This window comes from Loxodonta africana, chromosome 3, assembly GCF_030014295.1.
Source record: "Loxodonta africana isolate mLoxAfr1 chromosome 3, mLoxAfr1.hap2, whole genome shotgun sequence".
NCBI lineage: Eukaryota > Metazoa > Chordata > Mammalia > Proboscidea > Elephantidae > Loxodonta > Loxodonta africana.
The window spans coordinates 331,390-355,736 of record NC_087344.1 but is presented as its reverse complement, the minus strand read 5'-3'; the positions used below and the strand labels follow the sequence as shown (position 1 = coordinate 355,736).

Here is a 24,347-nt window from a genome sequence, read left to right as displayed (position 1 = left end):
ACGCACACGCGGCCGCCGGGACAAGGGCGATGGGGGTGGGCGCGGGGCGATGAGGGGCCGGACGGGGGGCTGCGGGGACTGTCCGGCCCTACCCGGGCCACCTGGCCAACTAGGCTACCTACGTCTCTATGGCTTGTGGGGCGGGCGGGCCGGGGCAGCGCGGGATGGCATGGCTTTGGTCTGATGGACGGGCCCGCGGCCCCGGCCCGCCCGGTCCCCCAGGGCGGCACAGCGAGGGTCACAAGTTGGACGAGAGGCGCGAGCGCGCGGAGTCCAGCGGGTCAAGGGCGCCGGCGGTGGCGCTGGGCGAGGCCGAGTCCCTGCGGTCCGGGCTGGGTGCAGCGGTCCGAGCGGCGGCGGGCACGGGGCCCAGGCGCGGTGTGGAGCTGCTGGCCGGACGCGCTGGGGCCGCGGGGCCCGGGCCGGCGGCGGTGGCGGCGGCGGCGTTCGCGCCATGGGGCAGCGAGGGCTGCGAGGCTGACAGCGGGCGCGACGCGCGGCTCAGGCGGCGCGCAGGCAGTGCGGGCCCGGCGCGGGGCCCGGCAGGGGAGCCGGGGGCGCCGGCGTAGGGCGAGGGCGAGGTCCGCGGCGCCCGGGGGCTGGCGGGCGCGCCCTGGGGGCTGGCGGCCGCCGGCGCGGGCCCGGGCGCCTGGGGTGCGTGCGCAGGGGGCGCGCGGCGCACGAGGCGCGGCGAGCCGAGGGCCAGCGGCCCCACGAGTGGGCGCGCCGCTTGCGGGCAGAAGCTCATAGCCACCGCCTGCTGCAGCGTGGCGATGGCCGAGGTGACCTGCGGCGGCGGCGGCGGCGGGAAGAGCGCGCGGCCGCGCTCCGCCTGCTGCACCATCTCGCGGTCGTACTTGACGATCTCCTGGATGATGGCGTTCTCCTGGTTATTGAACACGCCCGAGTGGAGATCGTGCTGCACCTTGTGGAGCAGAATCGAGTTCTTCTTGCCTGCGGGCCAAGACGAGCGCTGAGCGCGGGAGCGCCCTCTGTCTACAGCAGGCACATGGGGAGCGCCCTCTGTCTACAGCAGGCACAGGAGTGTATAGCAAGAAACTACGTAGTGCCTGCTGTTTATAGCAAGCAGATATGGCACATCTCTGCACACACCAAGCATATGTTGAATACTTACTGTGTACCCGCAAAGCACAGGTTGAGCACCTGCTGTATACAGCACAAAGGTATTCAGTGCCTGCTGTGTACAGAAAGCTGGCATGGAGTGTATCCACGTACAACAAGCATATATTGAATGCCTACTGTCTACCCCAAAAGCACACACTAAGCACCTGCTATATACAGCAAACAAGTATTGACCACCTGCATACAGCAAGGAGGTATCCATTGTCTCCTATGTACAGCAAGCCCATGGAGCCCCTGCTGTGTACAGCAGATACACATGGACCACCTCCTGCATACAGCAAGCGCATGAGTGCCTACTGTGTACAGCAAGCAGATATTGAGCGCTGAAGGTGTAAGGCAAACACCAGACACCTGTGGTGTACAGCATATAGCAAGCATGTGTTAAGCACCTACTGTATCTAAGCGCCTGACGTACACAAGTGTGTTGAACACCTACTGTGGAGAGCAAACACATCCAGCGCTTTCTCGTACTGTGGGTTCTTCCCTCTTACACCTCCCTGCCCAGGCACAGTGTGGAGCCATTGTCTTCATGTCCACAAATGGCACAAGGGCCACTACAGCCCTGACTCCAGCGTCCGGTCATCAGGAAGTCCTGAGGGCTCACCTCAACCATATCAGGCCACCCCCTCACCAAGCCAGACCCCATCTTCCTGCACCCACTCCTGCCCTCCCTTGAAAAATGCAAATCTGACCCGGTCCTCCACCTGCCTAGAATCTCCCATGGCCCCCTAATGCTCCTGACTTACAGTCCAAACTCCCTATGTATCTGGCCCCAGCCTGCCTCTCTGACCTCCTTGCCAGGCTTCCCTGTCTCCCTGGAGTTAGGCCTTTGCAAGTGCTTCATCCAATCCTGGAACACGCCCTTTTCCCCTCTTCTACCTGGCAATGCTCACTCATCCTGGTTTCCCCTTAGCATCACCTCCTCAGGGAAGCCCCACCCCACACTCCGGTCCTCTCCCCTGTGACACAGGACAACTCTTGTATCTCCTGGTCCGCCATCTACAACCCCTGCCACACAGTAGACACTCAACAAATATGTGTCCAGTGGGTCAGAGTTCACACAACTGGCAACACCCTGTGCCTTCTGGACCAGGGTAGGAGGCTGGGTCAGAGAACTGCCCCCTCGGGACACCCCAGCAGGGAGGAGCCACTCACCAATGCGGTCCAGACGGTCGATGGCGACGGTCTCGAAGGCACGCCGCATCATGGGGTACTCCTCCAGCACCTCGTTGAAGTTGTCCACACTCAGCGAGTAGAGGCGGCAGTAAGTGTCGGCCCGCACGCTGGCCGTGCGCCGGCCCCGCGTCAGCAGGCAGATCTCTGCAGGTGGCCGAGGGAGGCACCTTCAGCCGCTGTGCAGCCCGTGAGCACAGCCCGGCCTCCCGCCTTTGCTGGTGTCGGACCTCCTCTTCCTCCCAGGGACCCTTCCTTCCCATGGCTGGCCCACTGCCTGGCTGCTGTTCCCCCTTCCCCTTCCTCCCCAGCTGTGTCCCCCACAGCCTGCAAACACTCACCCCCGAAATAGGAGCCATCAGACAGCTTCATCTCCTTGTTGCCCTTGGTGAGCACGCTGACCACGCCATGTTGGATGAAGTACATCTTCCTGCCGATGGTGCCCTCGCGGATGATGTAGTCGCCCGGCTGGAAGACCTCGAACTTGAGCTTGGTCAGCATGGCTGTCACGAAGTTGGGGTCGGCATTGGCGAACAGTGGCATGGAGGCCACCAGCTTCCGGCAATTGAAGTTGACAATCTCCTGTGGGGGGGGGCAGGAGGCAGGCGTGGTGTCAGGACATGGGTCTGGCTCCTGCTTGCATCTCACCATTTTGTCTCTCAGCTCCTCGGTTTCCTGATCTGTGAAATGGGTTTATAATCTCACCCAAACTGAATGACCAAACTCTGGGAGTTTTCCACCAAGGACAGGATGCTCATCGATTCCCTCACTATTTAACACCATATTGGTGATACCAGCTCACGCAATTAGACAGGAAAAAGCAATTGGAGACACAAGAATTGGAAAGGAAATAATAAAATCATTTCTCTTTGCAGATAAAATGACTGTCTGGAAAACCCAGAGGAATCGACAGAAGAACTACCACAATGAGGAAGCTTAGTAAAATAACAGGCCATTAAAAAAAAAAAAAAAAAATCAAAGACCTTAAAACGAATCACTGAGGTAGAAGTAAGGTGATGGTTGCCCCTAGAAGGGGGCTTCTGGGGATGGAGATGTCCCATGTTTGGTCCGGGTGGTGGTACACAAAATGTTCACTTTATGGAACATCCGAAACGTGGGTGCTTTCTGTAAGATGCATTTCAAAAAAAAGAAAATCTTACTTTAAAAAGAACTGCAACGGCCTTTGTCTCTACAAAAAAACCCCTTTTAGGAGAAGCCACAGTGGATGAGATGAAGTTTTTTACAACGGCAGAGAGAACTAAGTGAGATGCCTTGAAGTGAACGTAACAAGCAGTGTCCAGCCCTATATGAAGAAAATGCCAAAACTCTCCTGAAGAGGGGGGCTTAACAAACTCAGAGCTGGAACACTTTCCCATCGTGAAGATGTCCTTTCTCCCTGCTCATGTACTCATTTCACGGGATCCCGATGAAAACACTGTCAGGTCTGATTTTTAAAAACTGGAGCTAGACAAGTTCCTTTAGAAGAAATGAGCAAGAAGAGAGCAGGAAACCCCTCAGAAAGATACAATGTGTAGAAATAACACGTTACAGTGTGATACTATTTTAAGAAGAAAAAGGTATAGGAATACCAGAAGGGCTGGCCTCACTCATGTGTCTGCGATGGCTGTCTTTGCACAGCAAGATTGAAGTTCTTTTTTCTTTTGTGGATCTCTGGGTTTTCCAAGCTCTCTGTATGAGCCTGTATTATTTGTATAATTAGAAAAAACAGTATTAAAAAATACGCACTACTGTACATGACTGGTCACACATGGAACAGATAGAGAAGGGTTGGAAAGCAATTTTAGGTTCTTTTCTTTTTTTAAAATGAGCTTCATCAATAAATAAATGCATTCAGATATCAAAATGAAAGACGGAAGGAGGGAGGGAAGGAGAAAGGAAAGAATGAGAAGGAAAGAGAGAAGGAGGGAGGAAAGAAGGTAAACCAGGAGGAAACGAGGTAGGGTCAATGACAGGAGCTAGGCTTCCTTGAATGTTTCTTGTTTTGTAGATTAGACTTTGGAACTATGTCAATGTTTAAATGATTATCAAATACAACCAAATATTTTCAGTGGAGAGAACCACAGCCTGTGTTTCGGGAAACGATGCATGTATAAATGGTCCCTCCACCTCCAGAAGAAATCCAGCACCCCCCTCAGCCCCAAGAATTGTGACCTTCCCCTCCCCCACTCCTTAAACCCCACCGTCCCCTCCTGAGGCCTTTGCCCTTGCTGTGCCCTCCACCTGGGGTGTCCTGCACGCATCCCTGCACAGCTCACACCTAGCCTGCTTCAGACATAGCTTTTCCAACCTCAGCAACCGAGCCTCCCCCTTTTCCCAGCGAAGCTGGCTCCCTCCTCCTGCTGCACAATCCCTCTTTCTCTGACACCATGAATTCACTGGCTGTCACTCAGCCCCACCTCCCTGAGGCCAGGACCCACAGATGTGGTCACTGCTACAGCCCAGCATGGGGCAGGGCACACAGGTAGTGCTCAATAAGTGCTTGGTGAGTGTTGTGGCTTGAATTGTGTCACCCAAACAGAGGCGTTGAAGTCTTAACCCTGGCACGTGAGAACGTGACCTTGTTTGGGAATAGGGTCTCTGCAGATGGAATTAGCCGCCATGAGGTCCCCCTGGAGGAGGGTGGGCCCTGACCCACTGCCTGGTGTTTTTATAAGAGAGAAATCTGGACACAGAGACACAGAGGGAAGATACCATATGACGACGGAGGCAGAGAGGGGGTGACGTGGCCACAAGCCCAGTCTGGAGCCACAGAAGCTGGAAGGGACAAGGAAGGCTCCTGCCCTGGAGCCTTTAGAGGGGGCGCGGCCCTGCCGATACCCTGAATTCAGACTCCCAGCCTCCAGAACTCTGAGAGACTAAGTGCCTGTTGTTTGCAGCTGCCTAGTGTGTGGGGCTTTGTGACAGTGGCCCTGGTGCACTCGGAGTATAGACAGAGGATGAAAGGACGGATGGGGCAGTGACATGTCCGTGGTGCTGAGTATTGGTAGCAGCTGCACCTATTGGACACTGTGTACAGGTGCCCTGTACTTGGCTCTACTGCACCTCAGAGACAGTTATTCCTCCCTCTGACACAAAGGTCAAATTCCCCCCTCAAGGTCACAGGGCCCTAAGGGGCAGAGCTGTACAGTCTGCCTGTCTGTGGTCTTCCCCTTTGTCTAGCACAGACCCCAGCCAGTCCTCCAATGGGGCAAACGGAATCAGGTAGGGGTGTTGGGACCTGGGACTACTGGGGAAGGGGGTGACCTGGGGTATGGGAGATGGTGGCCGACAGCAGGGCCAACAGCAGGTGAGGGTGTGTGTAAAAGTCTAGCTTAACTCCTTCATGCTGCAGCTGGGGCCAGCCCCTCCTCGCCTCCAGGACTGGGCCGAGTCTGGCAGCTGGGGAGAGGCTGGAAAACCGCAGAGTGTGGTTGGCCCTGCTCCCCCCCTCCCCCAATGCATGCCCCACACCTCCCACAGCAGCCCCTTGAGCCCCCCAGGATGCTGTCTTCGTCCCACCCCTCGCACCTCCCGCAGCAGCCCGTTGAGCTCCCCCAGGAGGCTGTCTTCGTCCCACCCCCCGCACCTCCCATAGCAGCCCCTTGAGCTCCCCCAGGAGGCTGTCTTCGTCCCACCCCCCCGCACCTCCCGCAGCGGCCCGTTGAGCTCCCCCAGGATGCTGTCTTCGTCCCACCCCCCGCACCTCCCGCAGCGGCCCGTTGAGCTCCCCCAGGATGCTGTCCTCGTCAAACATCTTGCCCTGGTAGCGGTGCTCATAGTAGTCGTGGATCTTCTGACGAAAGTCGGCCGGCAGCTTGTGGAAGGACATGTACTGCTCCACCTGCTTGTACTGTAGGCAGAAGGTGGGGAGGGGTCAGCCCAGGCCCCCCAACTTCACAGCAACGAGACACAGAACACCTGGTACATAAGCATTTCAGATAAACAACAAAAACACTTAAGTGTAAATATAGCCTACGCAGTATTTGGTATATACTTATGCTAGAAAATATCACTCATTGTTTTTCTGAAATTCGAATAATAACTAGGCCTCCTGAATTTTGTCTGGCAGCCCTACCCCTGAGAAATGGGTGACAAGCTCAATCCCAGGCCCCTCACACGAGTCTGGGTTGATCCTCGACCCCCTTCCAGGTTCCCCTCCCTGCTGATCTTTCCAGAAACTGCTGGCTGGGTCAGCCCCTCCTGAGCTGGGAAGGGGTGCAGGCATGGGTGCCAGGCCCTGCTGTCCCAGAAAGGCACCTGGGAAGCCCCAGCCCTGCTTCCGCCCAGCCCCCAGCTGGCTGCAGCTGCCCTGAGCTCAGCAGAACCCGTGACGGCAGGCGGATGGCGGCACCAGCTCATGTTTGGGTGAGAGGCCCTGCAGCTTCCGAACAGCCGGGGCACTTGGCACCGGGCCCCATTGACCCAGCCGACCCACTGCCCTGCTGAGGGGGGGTGGCTCAAAGCCTCCCACCCAGGGCCAGCCACCAAGTAGGGGTGTAGGATGATGGGGTGACATCCAGAGGGGGAGAGAGGTGAAACTGAGGCAGACGGTGGAGTGCGAGGTCAGGTCTCATGGTGTGTAGCCCTGCGGGGCCAACATCCCGCCCCCCCTTGGCCCCTCCCAGCCCCTCAGGCCCCACATGCCCACCCTGGGACTAGCCCTATGGAAATTCTCGCAGACCCCAAGGCCAGGTCTGGGTGACTGGCCACTCTTCCCAGAACCTCCCCCATGTCCCCAGCCGCTGTGCGTCCTTGAGTGACCCCGGGCCTCTCAGACTCCGTGAAGCACCTTTCCACTGAGAGCCTCATCCTGAAATGGCCCAGAGACCCAACATGGGCCTGACTCCCTCCCTCCTCCCTCTCCCCTGCCTCCCACTGATCCCCCCAGCTCCATCCCCCAGGGAAAGGCTCCTGGGTCTGGGGTCTTTCTGCCTGAGAAGCCACCGTTCCTCCACCTGTAACACCCAAGGGCCCTCCCCTCCAGTTCCTACACCTGGGTCCCCACTGCCTCTGCCCTGACTACAGGGAATGTGGGGAAGTGCCTCACCCCCAGGCCCCCAGTTCAGGGCCATGCCTCCCCTCTCAGGCTCCCAGGGCCATGCCTCCCCACTCAGGCTCCCAGGGCCATGCCTCCCCACTCAGGCTCCCAGGGCCATGCCTCCCCCCTCAGGCTCCCAGGGTGTGCCTCCCCTCTCAGGCTCCCAGGGCGTGCCTCCCCCCTCAGGCTCCCAGACAAGCCTGCCCCACAGACCTTCTCTTGATACTGGCGCCGCGAGGAATCCAGCGACTGGATGAGGGCAGTGGCGTGGCCAATGAACATGGCGTAGCAGGTGGCACCCACAATCATGCTCAGCATGGTCAGCCAGATGTCGGTCATGCTCTCGGGTGCCTGGCGGCCGTAGCCGATGCAGAGCATGTGGCTCATGGCCTTGAAGAGAGCGAAGGAGTAGAGCTCACTCCAGGAGTGGTTCTGCAGGCAGAGAGTGCAGGTGAGCAGGCACTCATGGCCGGGGGACCCTCGACCCACACAAAGGTGCCCAAGGGGGTGAGCTCCCCACGACCTAAGGTAACCAAGAGGAATTGGCAACCGGGAGTAACCAGGGCCTGCACCCCAGCTGTGTGGGAGAGTTACAATCAGAATGATTTTGCCAATAGGGAAACTGAGGCTCAGGGAGATGATGTGACGTGCACATGTGCCATGTGAGAAAGTAGGGGCAGGCCTAAAGCTTCCTTCCCACTCACTTGTGGGAAAACTGAGGCCCAGAAGGGCACCTTCCCCCTCTCCTTTGTGGCCTCTGCCCAGAGCGTCTGTCAGGACAGAGGAGGTGAAATTTCCAGGAACCTCGGGGACAGGCCCATTAGGGGCACGGGGTCAGAACAGAGGGCCAGGACAGGGAGGGCAGAGGCACCAGGCAGCACCCAGGAGGCCCTGCCCCTCAAGTCCTCAGCTGACCCGGCTGGGGAAAGGGGGAGCGGGCCCCGTTCAGGAAATGGGGCCACATGCGCGGGTGTCTGCCAGACAATGGGCCGCCTCAGCCGGGTAGCTGTGCCAGGCGCCAGGGCGGGCGCCCACGGGTTTTCCCTCTGCAGCTCCTTCCCCCATCGGTGCCCACCTGCTCTGTGCCCAGCCCACGAATCATCGCAACCCACACACATGCCCCCCGGGGCCCTGCTCCCTGCAGCAAGAAGGCTCACTGCAGCGCTAACCCGGCCTTCACCTCTGCCTCAACACAGATTCGCACCTTCCTGCCGGTGACTCAGCCAGGGGCACCAACACTGGGCCTCCCTGTATTTATGTTTGTTTCTTAGGGTACTGCTATGGGTTGAATTGTGTCCCCCAAAATATGTGCTGTAAATCCTATTTCTATGCTTGTGGTTATAATCCCATTTAGGAATGGGATGTCTTTGTTATGTTAATGAGGCAGGATTAGTGTAGGGTGTGTCTTGAGTCAATCTCTTTTGAGACATGAAAGATTGAACAAGCCAACAAGAGAGCAGAGATGGGGGAAGATAGGTGCCACGCGAAGATCACCTGGGAGCAAAAGCTCAGAGAGACAAGGACCTTCCCCCAGAGCCCTCAGAAGAGAAGTCTTCCCCTAGAGCTGGTCCCCAGAATTCAGACTTCTAACCTCCTAAACTGTGAGAAAATGAATTTCTGTTTGTTAAAGCCACCCACTTGTGGTATTTCTGTTAGAGCAGCACGAGATGACTAAGACAGGTACAAAATGCCACTTTCCCCATTGAGGGTCTCAGCATAAAAGCTTCTTTTAAATAAATTTATGTAAATTAAAGAGAGGACTCAATTTAAAGAAAAGTATTAAATAGATTTTTTTTTTTCCTATGGGTGACTAAAAGTGATCACAACTCAGTGGTGACTCCCAAGGAGGAGGTCCAGAGTGATCTGGGATCTGACTCAAAGACATCGTCACCTCCCAGATCTATCCTGAAGTACAATGCTGTACATACGCCTACAAGGAAGACCAGTTAACACGACTATTATTCACATTTATGCACCAACTGCTAAGGCCAAAGATGAAGAAATAGAGGATTTTTTCAGCCGCTGCAGTCTAAAATTGATCAAACATGCAATCAAGATGCATTAATAATTACTGACGATTGGAATGCGAAAGTTGGAAACAAAGAAGAAGGATCAGTAGTCGGAAAATATGGCCTTGGTGATAGAAACAATGCCGGAGATCGAATGATAGAATTTTGCAAGACCAACGACTTCTTCATTGCAAATACCTTCTTTCACCAACATAAACGGCGACTATACACATGGACCTCGCCAGATGGAACACACAGAAATCAAATTGACTACATCTGTGGAAAAAGACGATGGAAAAGCTCAATGTCATCAGTCAGAACAAGGCCAGTGGCCGACTGTGGAACAGACCATCAATTGCTCATATGCAAGGTCAAGCCGACACTGAAGAAAATCTGAGCAAGTCCACGAGAGCCAAAATATGATCTTGAGTATATCCCACCTGAATTTAGAGATCATCTCAAGAATAGATTTGACGCATTGAACACTAGTGACCGCAGACCAGACGAGTTGTGGAAAGACATCAAGGACATCATCCATGAAGAAAGCAAGAGGTCACTGAAAAGACGGGAAAGAAAGAAAAGACCAAGGTGGATGTCAGAGGAGACTCTGAAACTTGCTCTTGAGCGTCGAGCAACTAAAGCAAAAGAAAGAAATGATGAAATAAAAGAACTGAACAGAAGATTTCAAAGGGCGTCTCGAGAAGACAAAGTAAAGTATTATAATGCCATGTGCAAAGAGCTGGAGATGGAAAACCAAAAGGGAAGAACACGCTCTGCATTTCTCAAGCTGAAAGAACTGAAGAAAAAATTCTAGCCTCGAGTTGCAATAGTGAAAGATTCTATGGGGAAAATATTAAACGACGCAGGAAGCATCAAAAGAAGATGGAAGGAATACACAGAGGAGTCATTACACCAAAAAGAATTAGTCGATGTTCAACCATTTCAAGAGGTGGCATATGATCAGGAACCGATGATACTGGAGGAAGAAATCCAAGCTGCTCTGAAGGCATTGGTGAAAAACAAGGCTCCAGGAACTGATGGAATATCAACTGAGATGTTTCAACAAACAGATGCAGCACTGGAGGTGCTCACTCGTCTATGCCAAGAAATATGGAAGACAGCTTCCTGGCCAACTGACTGGAAGAGATCCATATTTATGCCTATTCCCAAGAAAGGTGATCCAACCAAATGTGGAAATTATAGAACAATATCATTAATATCACACACAAGCAAAATTTTGCTGAAGATCATTCAAAAACAGCTGCAGCAGTGTATCAACAGGGAACTGCCAGAAATTCAGGCTGGTTTCAGAAGAGGACATGGAACCAGGGATATCATTGCTGATGTCAGATGGATCCTGGCTGAAAGCAGAGAATACCAGAAGGATGTTTACCTGTGTTTTATTGACTATGCAAAGGCATTCGACTGTGTGGATCATAACAAATTATGGATAACACGGCGAAGAATGGGAATTCCAGGACACTTAACTGTGCTCAGGAGGAACCTTTACATAGATCAAGAGGCAGTTGTTTGGACAGAACAAGGGGATACTGATTGGTTTAAAGTCAGAAAAGGTGTGTGTCAGCGTTGTATTCTTTCACCATACCTATTCAATCTGTATGCTGAACAAATAATCCGAGAAGCTGGACTATATGAAGAAGAACGGGGCATCAGGATTGGAGGAAGACTCATTAATAACCTGCGTTATGCAGATGATAAAACCTTGCTTGGTGAAAGTGAAGAGGACTTGAAGCACTTACTAATGAAGATCAAAGACCACAGCCTTCAGAATGGATTACACCTCAACATAAAGAAAACAAAAATCCTCACAACTGGACCAATGAGGAACATCATGATAAATGGAGAAAAGATTGAAGTTGTCAAGGATTTCATTTTACTTGGATCCACAATCAACAGCCATGGAAGCAGCAGTCGAGAAATCAAAAGACGCACTGCATTGGGCAAATCTGCTGCAAAGGACCTCTTTAGAGTGTTGAAAAGCAAAGATGTCACCCTGAAGACCAAGGTGCGCCTGACACAAGCCATGGTATTTTCAATCACATCATATGCACGTGAAAGCTGGACGATGAATAAGGAAGACCAAAGAAGAGTTGACGCCTTTGAATTGTGGTGTTGGCGAAGAATATTGAATATACCGTGGACTGCCAAAAGAACGAACAAATCTGTCTTGGAAGAAGTACAACCAGAATGCTCCTTAGAAGCAAGGATGGCGAGGCTGCGTCTCACATACTTTGGACATGTTGTCAGGAGGGATCAGTCTCTGGAGAAGGACATCATGCTTGGCAGAGTACGGGGTCAGCAGAAAAGAGGAAGACCCTCAATGAGGTGGATCGACACAGTGGCTGCAGCAATGAGCTCGAGCATAACAACGATTGTGAGGATGACGCAGGACTGGGTAGTGTTTCGTTCTGTTGTGCATGGGGTCACTATGAGTCAGAACCCACTTGACGGCACCTAACAAGTGCTGATGGGCTAACATGGACAGCCCCCAGGAGCACTAATGGGGGGGCTTCAGGCATGGAGAACCCCCAGGAGCACTAATGGGGGGGGCTTCATGCATGGAAAACTCCCAGGAGCACTAATGGGGGGACTTCAGGCATGGACAACCCCCAGGAGCACTAATGGGGGGCTTGGAGCATGGACACCAAGGCCTTGCGTTTGGGTTTGAGTCCCGGGTGGGCAGCCTCTCCGGGGCCTGTTTCCCGCCTGCGCCCGGGGGCTCACCACCATGTTGTTGATGGAGACCCAGCAGTTGTGTGGGAAGTCCTGCAGCATGGGCACCAGGAACTGGAGGCAGCCGTCCCAGTGACACAGAAGCAGCATCATGCTTATGAGGTTGCAGATACGCATGACGGCGCTGGCCAGGTCGTAGGTCATGTGGAAGATCTGCGGGGGCGGCCTGTGAGGCTTCCCACCCCTGAGCCGCCCCCCAGCCAGCCCCTTTCTGTCTGGATTGTTGGAGCCCGCGGCCCTCGGCGTCCTGCCCCTTCTGCCACCCCTCACCCCACCCCGCAGCTCCGCAGCACCCACTGGGCCCGGTCCCCAGCTCTTCCCCCCCGCTCCCCCATCAGAGCCTTGTCCCCCGCCCCGGAAACTGAGAGCGACAGCGGGGGCGACGATGCTCCCTCTAGGCTCTCGCGGTGTCTGCTGTGCAGCAGGAGTCGGGTCAGACTCAGTCCAGAGGCGGACTTGGCGCGGTGGCCTGCACGGAGGCGGGGGTGGGTCTCGGAAACGTGACTTCGCTTCTCTGAGTCTCCACGTTCGCAGTGCCAATGTGGCTGCTGAACCCGCCTCTCACGCGGGGAACGAGGAGGGGGGGATGGGTGTGTCCTTGCGCTGTGACCTCCGTGGCCCGCCGGAGGCCTGCAGTCCCGGTGACCCCACCCGGTGCGGTGACCTAGAGCAGGCCCAGCCCTAACACCTTGCCCCGGCCCCTAGCACCCTTCAGCCCCACCCCTTGCCCACACCCACAGACCCCACCACCTGGTGCCCCTCAGAGCCCCGCACCTGCGGCCCCCGCCCCGTACCCTCACCACAGCGCACCTGCGACCCCTGCCTCGTACCCCCACCACAGCGGCCACCCGCACCCAAACCACAGTGCCCTCACCTCCTCCCACTGGTGGATGTAACGGATGAGGCGTGACAGGCGCAGGAGCCGCAGAAGGCTGAGGATCTTGGTGAAGCGCACGATGCGCAGGGCGCGCGCCGTCTTGTAGACCTCCGAGTCGATGCCCTTCTCCACGATGAGGAAGATGTAGTCCACGGGGATGGAGGACACGAAGTCCACCACGAACCACGTGCGCAGGTACTTCCTCTTGATCTTCTCGGGGTCCAGGATGATTTCTGTGTTGTCCTCTATGACAATGCCGGTGCGGAAGTTCAGCACCAGGTCCATGAGGAAGAAGGTGTCGGAGACCACGTTGAACACGATCCACGGGGCCGTGGTCTCATCCTTGAAGAAGGTGATGCCCACGGGAATAATGATCAGGTTTCCCACCATGAACAGCAGCATCGTGAAGTCCCAGTAGAACCTGAGGGGTAGGCGAAGGGCAGGTCACAGCTCCAGGACAAGACTCCCGCCTGGCATGCCTTACCTACCTCCCCCACCAGCCCTCAAACCCGCCTAATCTGGCTCCTCACGAAAACACAAAATGTGACCCCTGGTCATCATCTCTGGGGCGGACCCCCCTCTAGGAAGCCCACCCAACCCCCAGACAGCTGGGCACCCACTTGGCTCTCTAGCCCAGGTCGTCCCCTAGCCTAGCTCCCACCTCCACTCCTTGAAGAATCAAGAGTCCTCATGAGCCCAAGAGGTCACTCAAAAATAGATTAAATGTTTTGCCTGATCAAAAAAGAAAAAAAACCTCAACAATGTGCCTGGCACAAACTGGCCTTCAAACAGTACTAGGGAGAGGAGGGAGAGAGAGGGGCAAAGGAGAGCTGGGGGACAAAAATTTAGAGAGAGGAGGCCCGGCAGGGATGCGGAAGGGGCACAGTGGCCACGGGCACAGTGGGGCAGAGGTGGGGGAATAGGAACCTGTAGGGTGGGGACTGGCCAGGCTCAGCAGATAACGGGGTCACAGTGGTACAACACCCCCCCCCGCCGCAAGCCAGCCTGAGGAACGAGGTGCCCATGTGGGGCACAGGAAACCTGAGAGAAGTGGAGACACTGGCCGCATTTATATTTCTGGAAGTGCCTTTGGGGGTCAGACACAGGGAGGTGGCTGGGGCGCTGGTCCAGGAGGGAGGAGAGAGGCCAGGGCTGGGGCCAGGGCCAGAGCAGAGGGGCCACGAGGTGGGTACATGGTCAGCAGGACTTGGCAACCACTGAGATGTTTAATATAATAAATCCACATGAAAAAGTGATGACAGGCCACTTCCACCCCCAAACATGTCCAGAAGGGAACACATCTCCGAGGCCAACTCCAGATTCCACCTGGGAGAGTCTCTCAGAAAGGGCCTGCCTGTTTCAGGAGTATCTGCCACCAAGCCAGCCATGTGTTCTGAATGGAGCATCTACCCTGGAGGACTCACAGGTAGAGCTGACCCTCAGCAGCTGAGACAGTGCCAGTTAGACCCACTGCAGGGTCCTGAGGGTCTCGGTGATGACCAGATGCCCCAGCCAGGGCTTCTGAGCTGACACGCCCTGTGTAGATTCAGTCAAAATGGGGAGTCTTGAATTTCAAAGTCATTTGATTTTGCCCTTGACGGTGCAGGGAGGAGACCCTCTGCCCAGACCATAGGTCTTGTCAGCCCTTCCTAGTGCTCCTGAAGTCTTCGTTCCCCCACCCCAGGTAGACTTATGGGGAGCTGTCCCACAGGCCCAGCCCCCATCCCGTCATGGCTGGGGTCCCCACATCCATTTAGCGAAGGTTCTAGCACTCATGACAGCATCGCGGGACCCTCAAAGGCTATGACTTCCTGGGCTCTTCCTCCTCGGTGAATAGGAGAAGAGACTGAGGTTCTGAAGCACTGGCACAAAAAAAATAGAAGATTGGAAGCCCTGGCACCGGCCAGACCACAACAAGCTCCTGGTTTCAGGAGTCACTGTAAGTTGGCTCTGTCTTTCTGGACGGCACCACAAGGGCAGAGCTATTAACACCATGCCTGCCAGGTGACCCAGGCGTTTCGCTTCGGGGAATTGAGCCCAAGGAAACCATCCAAAAGGAAAAAAATGTTAAAAAGTGATTTGTACCAAGATGTTCACAGCAGCTTGGTCTGTAAGAGCCAAAGTCTGGAAAGAACCCAGCGTCTAACATCACGGTGGCGTCTGCCAGACTTGGGCGACACCTGCTTCTCCTGCTTGCTGGCACGCGTGACCTTGCGCAAGTGCCTCGAGTCCCTTGGAATCTCAGCCTCTTCTCCTGTCAGTTGAGGAGAAGCCCAGGAGGTCACAGCCTTTGAGGGTCCCCTTGGATGCTGTCACGTCTGCACCTATGAAGCCTTCACAAATGGACATGGGGACCCTGGCCACATTGCGGAGGGGGGTGGGCTGGTGGGACAGCCCCTACAAACCCATCTGGGGTGCTGGAGATGCCAAGAGAGCTAAGAAGAGCCACCATGATCTGTGGAGGGGGTCTCCTCCCTGCATTAAGGGCACAATCAAATGACTGCTTGAAATTCAATACACTCCCCCTCCTCCTGAATCAGGGTGTGTGTGTGGGTGCAGACCCCAGTCTGGGCCATCTGCTCATCACTGAGGCCCCTGGGGCCCCAGGCACCAAACAGGACTGAGGGGCCCACCTGCCCGCTGCCCCCCAAGGCGGCTGACTAACAGGACCACAGTTACCATTCTCTTTCTGGTTAGTCTTTCCAGGGAGGCTACAGATGGGGAAACTGAGGTTTGGTGAGATGAACCAGTAGGTGGCAGAGAGGGATTTGAACCTGGGGCCAGAGATTTGGGCCTCGGTGTCACCACCGTCCTGTCTCCATTTCTCAGGGTCCTTCCCTTCTAAGCCCCCCACTAGGCAAGTGGCCCCCATTTTGCTAACTGAGGGCCACCACTTGGGCTGGGAGCAGAGGGCACAGAGGTTTGAGGCCTCCACTTCCTCTCCTCATGCCCCTTTTACCCCCATGAGGTCACCAAATCTCCATGGCAATGGCTTATCATTGGTCTGGTAACAGATGGGGAAACTGAGGCCTGGTGAGCCAAAGCGACTTGCTGAAGGTCATGCAGCAGAGACTAGAGGCTGTTGGTGTCCCCCTTCCCTCCTCGGACCCTCAGCCCAGTGTGTGCTGGGGAGGGGTCTGCTCAGGGGTCCTGCAGAGAATGTCTTAGGAGTCCCTCAGGCCCCAAAGCCCAAGGTCGGGGACACAGTGAGGACTGCTGGGCCAGCAGGATTGGAGAATCCAGCTGGGAGGCAGGCCAGGATCATAAAAAAAGAGGAAGCAAATTCAGGAGGTATTAGGGGCTGGGTGGGCAATTGGACCCAGGGATGGAGGATTAGCAGCTGAGCCCTCAGAGGCAGGATCAAGGATTAGGAAAGGGGGGCTCCTCAGGGGAAGACAGATGCTGGCCCGGGCGATCCTGAGACAGGACAGACATTTACGGGACCTTGGGTTTCTGGGGGACACACTAGGATGCCTGGTGGTGCGGTGGTTAAAGCACTCAGCTCATAATTGAAAGGTAGTGTGAACCCACAAGCCGCTCCACAGGGAGAAAGGTGGAAGTCTGCTTCCTTAAAGATTTACAGCCTTGGAAACCCTATGGGGCAGTTCTACTCTGTCCTACAGGGTGGCTCTGAATTGGAATCATCTTGACGGCCTTGGGTTTGGTTTTTTGTTCTTTTGAGGAGACACACTCCATAACCACACAGACCCGCCCTCCTTAGGGCTCCCTGCCCAGGTGGGGCCCAGGCACAAAGAGATGAATGAGGTGGCTTTGGAGGGTGCTGTGACCCAGACCGATGGCGGGTGGGAGCCTTTTAGACAGGGTGGGCTAGGAGGGCTTCTTGGGGGAGGTGGCGTTTAGGCTGGGGCCTGAGAATGGAGAATGAGCCACTTGGCCAAGTCCGAGGAGCTCAGCTGCAGGATCAGCCAGTCCAAACGTCCTGAGGCTGAAACAGGGTTTTCACTTTCAAAGGACAGTGTTGGGACAGAGGCTTAGGCTGAAACAGGGAATGAGGGGAGGTGGGAGGAGATGGGGCGACTGGGCTCTGAAGGGCCTTGGGGGATGGGGTGCTGGCAGGTTTTAGGTGAGAGAGAAAGATGGACAAACATGTATTTCCAGACATGCTGCTGGCGGCCAGGGCAGGAAGGGGGTGGAGGCAGTGTCCAGGTAGGAGGTGGGGGTGGCCTGTGCTGCGGGGATCTGGGTCAAGTTTCCAGGTCTGGTTGGGCATCAGTTGCTGAGGCAGGGAGCCTGGGAGATCTGAGGTGTTTAAAGCAGAGAATTCAGCAACCAGAGATTCCAAGCCTGTGGCAGGAAGCCCCTAAGGAGGGGAGGGAGTCTTGGTCACCCTGTCCCCGCCCACCTTCATGAATGACCAGGAGGCTGCTTCCTCCCCAGCTGAGGGCCCTGGGCCTCACTTCTCCCCTCTGGGAAATGGGTTTGTCTGGTGATGGTCGGCCTTCGTGCCGGGTCAGGCCCCAGGGGTCCCCTCACCCCCACCACCCCAGGTAATGTGGCTTACTCCTATGTGTAATGCAGGGTTCATCACCCAGGGCTTTGGAGAGAGGGCCCCGCCCTGGTTGCCTACTGATTCATTGAGCTGTCTGTGGCAGGGACCTCAGGGAAAGTGAGGGAGAGGGGCCTCCAGTCCTGCCCGGTCCACTGAGGCACCCCCTCCCCCGCACCGCCCCCAAACAGTATCAGCCGGGAAAGAGACCGGTCCTCTCCTTTCCCCCCCAGACCTGGCCAACAGGGACAATTCAGAGACTGTTGTTCGGTGCTGTCAACTTTGACTCATGGTGACCCCATGTGACAGGGTAGAACTGTCCCATAGGGTTTTCTAGGCTGGTTGTCTGGTTGTAATCCTTATTTACAGAACCCAATAGCTAGGGCTTTCTCCCACAGAGCTGCTGGGTGGGTTCAGTAAGCAGCTGAGTGCTCATCCTTTGCACTACCAAGGCTCGAATTCTGACACAGAGCAACCCTACAGGACAGAGTAGAACTACTTTTTTTTATAGGGTTTCCAACGAGTAGCTGGTGGAGTCAAATTGCGGACCTTTTGGTTAGCAGCCTGAGCTCTTAACCACTCCTCCATGAGGGCTTCAGTTCAAGAGAACTGACCCATAGGGTTTCCCAAGGAGCGCTGACCTTTTGGTTAGCAGCCGTAACTTTTAGCCACTGTGCCACCGGGGTTTCCAGTTCAGCTCTATGGACCTGGAAATCCACTGTAGCAGGAGAGACTGAAGTCATACCCCGGAAGCAATTACAGTAGAAACGTGACTCGTCATCTCTCTGCTCCCGACCCAGGCCACAGCTCCCAGGGAGCACACACCTGACCCACTCCAGGTCCCAATGCCAAGACTGCTTCAGCCTCCCAAATCGCCACCAACCAAGGGGTGGTGGGAAGTGGTAGAAAAGTCACCAACCAACCCCTCAGTGTCCCCACACCTGCCCAGCACCACCCTCCTCTCCAGGGACCTCCTCCTTCACACGTGTCATGTATTTCCATGTCTGAGCCTTTTTGGCATTTAGAACCGGGGGTAGCTTGTGAGGGGAACATCAATGAACTGATTTTTTAAATATTTTTTTCTGGGGGCACAGAAGACCTCACCGAGACCCCAGAAATTCTGAGAAGCCTCAGCCATGACTGTGGCCCCCAGGGGGCTCCAAAGGCACCTTCTTTCCTTCCTTTGTGCTTTGGTTTCAGGCCCAAACCTCAGTGTGTAAAAAAGGAAAATCAAACCCTCCCCAGCCATGGGGCCACCTGGGGTGAACTTTCTGCACCCCAAATCCTCTCTTCTGTCCCCCAGACTTGCCTGTCAAGTACCACACCCCCAGAAGCTCCTGAATATTTCTCCCAGCTTCTGTGTGCCCAGCACCAAGTCTGGAGTTTTAATCACAGGCCCTAGAGGTCCCAGGTTATAAATGAAGAAAAAAACAATTCCTGTCCGGATGCTCCAGCCCATGGGGACCCCATGTGTGTCACAGCAGAACTGTGCTCTGTAGGGTTTTCAACGGCAAATTTTTTGGAAGTAGATTGCTAGGCCTTTCTTCAGAGCTGCCTGCGGGTGGACCTGAACCTTCAACCTTTTGGTTAACAGCCGTGCACTTTCACTGTTTGTGCCGCCCCTGGCACCTAAATGAAGAAACTCAGCCTGGGGTGTTGCAGCCGAGGGGTCTGCCCACTCAACGAGTTCCATCAACGAACCCTGGGCGCCCCGCGCTTCTGCCCGGCGGAGGCTAAAGAGCCAGTGAACAGCAAGGGGAAAAAGTCCCGTTCCTGTCTCTGAGAGGAGGGTAGAGAGTAAAGGGTGCATGTGCGCGGGCTAGGAGGTGAGGGCGGCCACCAGAAGGCCACACCAGACTTAGGTTTGAAGGATGGGAAGGCTCCGCCCAGACTGGGCCATCGGAGGGGCTAGCAGAGGGGGGTGGGTGTGATCTTTGAAACTCAGTGAGACGCTGGAGATAGCCCTGAGGGTCAGGTCCCCCCTCTCCCCTCTACACCACCAGCTCACATTTGGGGAAGCCAAGACAGAGAGGCCCAGTCAGTCACGCGTGGCACTGGGGGCAAGAACGCACACCCAGCCCCAATACCCGGTTTCCGCCTCCTGGCCTGAGCCCAGGCCTGTTCGCCACCTGGCCACCTCCGCCGCCCCACCGTTGGGCTCGCCCTGGCCGCTCCAGGTAACTAAACAGTAATTGTCCCATCTGGGTGCCACACGGGGCAGGCATCACTGGCTGGAATCAAAGTCTTGGCTGGAGGAGGTGGAGGCCCTGGGCAGGAACCTGTGGGCTGGCCAGGCCTCCCTTCTCAGTCCTCTTAAATGGTGTGTGGGGTCTACACCTTTGGGAGGCAAATAAAAAAACCCTCCAGGTCAGAAGCTGGCTCAATGGACACGAAAATAAAGAGTCGAGGGAAAGAGTGTGCTGTCTCATTAGGGCGAGAGCAATTAGGACTATATAGCAAGGTGTGTATAAATTTCCATATGAGAGACTGACTTGATTTGTAAACTTTCACTTAAAGCACAATAAAAAAAAAAAAAACCCTACATACAAGGCCCCTCCGCCCACTCCATGAACAGTTTACACACACACATATATGGAGTCCTTGCATGGCATGAACAGATAAACACTCAGCTGCTAACCAAAAGGTTGGCAATTTGAACACACCCAGAGGCTCCTTGGAAAAGAGGCCAGGCAGTCTCCTTCCAAAAAATCAGCCACTGAAAACTGTGTGGAGCACAGTTCTACTCTGACACACGAGTTGGGGCCAATTCAATAGCAACTGCTCTACACACAGACGTATGTATATACACAAAGATTCCACTTCTAGGTACACCCAAAAGAATTGAAAACAGGGACTCAAACACGTACACGGGCATGAATGTCCACTGCATTGCTGCTCACAACAGCTGGAAAGGGGACACGACCCACATGTCCACCAACAGAACATGGAGAAACACAAGGTGGGCCATCCAGACAACGGAATACCACTCAGCCATAAAGAGGAATGAAGCGCGGATGGGCCTTGAAAACAAGACGCTCAGCCAGGAACCAGACACAAAAGGCCACGTAGCGTATGACTCCATTTCTACGAAAAGTCTACGGTGTGCAAATCCATAGAGACAGCAAGCGGGTTAGTGGTTGTCAGGAGCTGGGGCGGGCGGTGGAGAGTGACAGCTAACGGGAGCCTGGCTTCTGTGTGGGGTGATGAAAGGGTTTTGGAAATGCACGGTGGTAGTTGCGGAACATGGTGAATGTAATGCTGCTCATTTGTATACCTAAAAGCAGTTAAAATGGCAAATTTTGTGTCACGTAGACTTTATCACACAGAGAGATCATCTGCCCCAACCACATCTTGGGCAGCCCCCGGCATGCCTTTGCCTTCCACTGTCATTGCCCTGGCCAGGGTGTGAGCAGAGGCCAGGGTGTGAGCAGAGGCCAGGGTGTGAGCAGAGGCCAGGCTGCGAGCCAGGCAGGGGCTCGGGTCCCAGGCTGGCCTGCCCGATGTGAGTCACAGCTCAGCCCCTGACGGTCACCTGGATGCTTTGAGCAAGTGCCTTGACCTCTCTGTACCTCTGTTTCCTCAGGTGTAAATGAGACTAGCAACAGCGCCCACCTCACGGATCCTGTGGGGGCAAAATGAATATTCAGAAGACACCCAGGACAGTCCCTGGTCCAGGAGCTGCTCAAAAGTGCTGTCAATCAGAAGAGCCTTGAAGGCCACAGCTCCCCGCACAGATTTGTAGAAGCCCCAGCTGTACCCTACTGGGTGGCACCTTAAATCCTTTTAGCTTTGGACACTGCCACTTCCTCACCCTCAGCCACACAGCCCCTCCTTGCTTCCCCCCACAGTGACCTGTAAGCTCCTCCGTATTTCGGAGTACAGAGGGGGGCAGCGGTCTGCCCAAACGGGTCACAGTCTTCTTGTCCCCCCAGCTGCACACTGCTCCTTCCAGAGCTAAGAAGAATCCCGAAGACACCCACTGGTTGGGGTAGGGGTCAGCTGCCAGTGGCCTTGCCCACCAGCCCCCAAAGCCAGCCATGTGCCCACCACTCCTTGGCTGGTATCATGGGGGGCACAAGACACTGAGGTTAGCAGGAACTCTCTGCATCCCCCTACCCACAGTGGCTCCAATATCCCTCTCCAGGCATTCGGGATGGGCTGGGTGGACCGGGGGGCCCTGGAAAGCAAGTCCAACCTTTCTTGGAACTTCCACTTCACAGATGGGATGCTTAGCCCAGCCCTCTCCACCTGCACCATTTGCTGAGCCCCCATGGGGTTGACCAGAAGCACTTCACCCCACCGGGCTCCCCTGACCCTCCCATTCCAAAACCCACACACTGGTTGGGGCTGTGTTCAGCCCCCAAGGATGGTCTGAGGGGTGGGAGTTGAACCCCCCCCAGGCTTTTTTCCAGGCTCAGTCCCTGACTTGTGTGCCCTTGGCCTCAGTTCCCCCAGTTGTCAAGCGCTGGGGGTACAGTAGGGGCCAGGGGAAGGGAGAGTCCCACAGCCCCACTACTCCAGCTCTGGGGATCTAGGAGCAAGGCAGGGCCCTGTCCTGGGGGCTCAGGCCCTGTGGGAGAAGAAAACAGCCGGAGCGGCCTCTGGGCGCTGTCCCTGGTGCTGAAACCGCGCCGCACTCTGAGGCCTGCCGGGGGCGGTTGGGGCATCCCACCTACACCCCAGTACACCGAACTCACAGCCCCACTCACGGACACACAACCGCACACACGCACCCGCTGGCGCGCCTGTCACGCACACTTTCACAGCCACACGTCTGGCACCTGCATACCCAAACACTGCCCACCGGTGCACACCCACCTCAGTGACACATGCGTGCTCACACACACCCCTCCCAAGTACATACAGTTCACACACCACTCCAACACATGCCACAGTGACCCACTGTGCAGTCACGCCCCTAGGGACACACCCCCTGTAGCTGAGCCCAAGCCCCCATACCCACTCCTACCCTACAGCCACACACAGGGTCTGCAGTAACACGCGTCCTTCACATTGGCCAGCCACACAACTTCCACTCAGGAGCGAGAACCACAGACATCCGCGGCCGTGACCCTACAAGGCCAAAGCCCCTCCACACCCACCAGATTTAATCCACAGCAGCAGCCGCACGCCCACCGCCCGCGGTCAGCGACACAGCCGCAGGGCAGAAACACAAGGCCTAAGGACCCCCGTGCCCGGCGCCCCCTCCTCGCGCGCTGCGGGGACCCGGAGGGGGACGCGCCTCCCCGCGGCGCGGGGCGCAGGTGGAGACTGTGGGAGCGCGTCGAGGCCGCTTAACCCCGTTGCCGCTGGCCCCTCCCGGGCGCGTCCTTCCTGGGCGCCCTTCCTTCCTTCCTTCCTTCCTCCTTCCTTCCGCTCCGCCACCTCCCCGCGCCCACGTTCCCCTCTATTTGTCCTCTCCGCTCTTTGCACTAAGACCCCTGCGGCCCGCGACGCGCGTCCACCCCGCCCGCCGCGACGCACGGGGGCTGTCAGGGCGCGTGGGCAGGAGCGCGCCGGGGTCACCGCCGGGCCCCCTCCAGGGCGGAGTCCTGCGCTCCCGGGTCACTCCAGGGCGGGTCCGGACGCGCCCGAGGTGCCCGAGGTGGCCGAGGGGCCCGAGGCCGCTCGCGGGCGCGCCGCCGCGCCCCCCGGCTCTCCGTGGCCGGCCCCTCGGGCGTGGCGGCTCTACCTGAAGTCGCTGTAGGGGTGGATGATCCAGGCCCCCGCCGACTTGACGCGCTCCTGCTCGCGCTCCACCGCCTTCTGGCTGCCGAACATCCGCAGCGAGAACTTGTTGACGCCGGGCTGCAGGAGCGCGCCGAACTGCCGCTGCATGAAGCTGGCCTGGCTGCCGCGCGGCTCCCCCGCCGGGCCCGCCTCCTCGCTGCCCGCCTCGTCCGCCGGCGCCGGGCTGGGGCTGGGGCTCGGGCCCGCGGCCGCCCCGCGGCAGGAGAACGACACCTTGGGGCCCCGCGCCGGGCCCTCGGGCCCCGCGGGGCTGCACTGCGGCTCGCCGCGGCCGCACTCGCCGTTCGGGCTGCCCTTGGCCATGCTCGCCGAGCCGGGGGTGGCCGGGCGGCCGCACGAGCTGTCGCGGCTGCGGAGCCGGGCCCGCGGGCCGCCCTCCTCGGCCGCCTCGGGGGGCGCCGCCTCGGCCCGGGGAGGCTGCGGGGCTGCCGCGGGCCCGGGACCCGGGGGCGGTGCAGGAGGCGGCGGCGGCGGCTGCGGCTGGGGGGGCGCGGGCGGCGGCGGCGGCGGCGGCCCCGGCGCGGCGGGGGTCGCGCCCGGGCTCTCCCCGGGCCGCCCGCCGCCCCCGCGCGCGTCCATGGCGAGGCGGCGCCGGGCAGTGCGGAGCGGAGCCGCCGCCGCCGGCCCGAGCCCGAGGGAGGGGGGAGACGGGGGTGGGGTGGGGCGGAGCCTCGGGGGCGGAGCCTGGCGCGGGGAGGGCGCACGCGGGAGCCCCGCCTCCGCCCGAGCCCCCTCCCCGCGTGCCCCGCCCCAGCCCCGCGCGGGGGAAACTGAGGCCGCCCGTGGGGGCGGCCCAAGGTCACGAGGCCCGAGGCCTTGGAGCCGCACGCAGGCCTGGTCCCAGAGGGGAAACTGAGGCCCAGGGAGCGCAAGGACGCACCCAAGGTCACTGAGCCAAGCCTCCGGGCCGGGGCATCCGTGCGCGCGACCTTGGCTGGGGCCTTCTCCCAGCCTTGGTTTTTGCCTGGGTCCTGAGGGCACGGCAGGGCGGGGACCGTTAGCGCTGGAGCGATCACCGCCGCGCCTGCCTCTCTTTTGTATAGGTTTGAAAATTTCTATAATAAAAGAGTTTTGAAAAGGCCACAGAGCCGTTGC

At 57.1% G+C, this 24,347-nt stretch overlaps 1 protein-coding gene across 1 annotated transcript; it reads right to left on the bottom strand.

The window, feature by feature from the left end:
- Positions 1 to 238: 238 nt before the first annotated feature.
- Positions 239 to 23,831, bottom strand: HCN2 (hyperpolarization activated cyclic nucleotide gated potassium and sodium channel 2). The gene is made up of 8 exons (XM_064280028.1): positions 23,194 to 23,831; positions 12,992 to 13,415; positions 12,109 to 12,270; positions 7,568 to 7,786; positions 6,020 to 6,166; positions 2,658 to 2,898; positions 2,299 to 2,463; positions 239 to 954 (listed from the first exon to the last, which is right to left on the bottom strand). Exons 1-8 carry the CDS (start codon positions 23,829 to 23,831, stop codon positions 239 to 241), a joined length of 2,712 nt encoding a protein of 903 aa, XP_064136098.1.
- Between the last annotated feature and the right edge of the window lie 516 nt (positions 23,832 to 24,347).

Excerpts from the sequence above, each read along its gene's own strand:
- HCN2 (XM_064280028.1), bottom strand. The coding sequence starts at position 23,831 with ATGGACGCGCGCGGGGGCGGCGGGCGGCCCGGGGAGAGCCCGGGCGCG. Across the intron at positions 6,167-7,567 it reads GGCGCCAGTATCAAGAGAAG|TACAAGCAGGTGGAGCAGTA; the intron begins GTCTGTGGGGCA and ends TTCTGCCTACAG. Across the intron at positions 2,899-6,019 it reads TCAACGGGCCGCTGCGGGAG|GAGATTGTCAACTTCAATTG; the intron begins GTGCGGGGGGTG and ends CCCCCCCCACAG.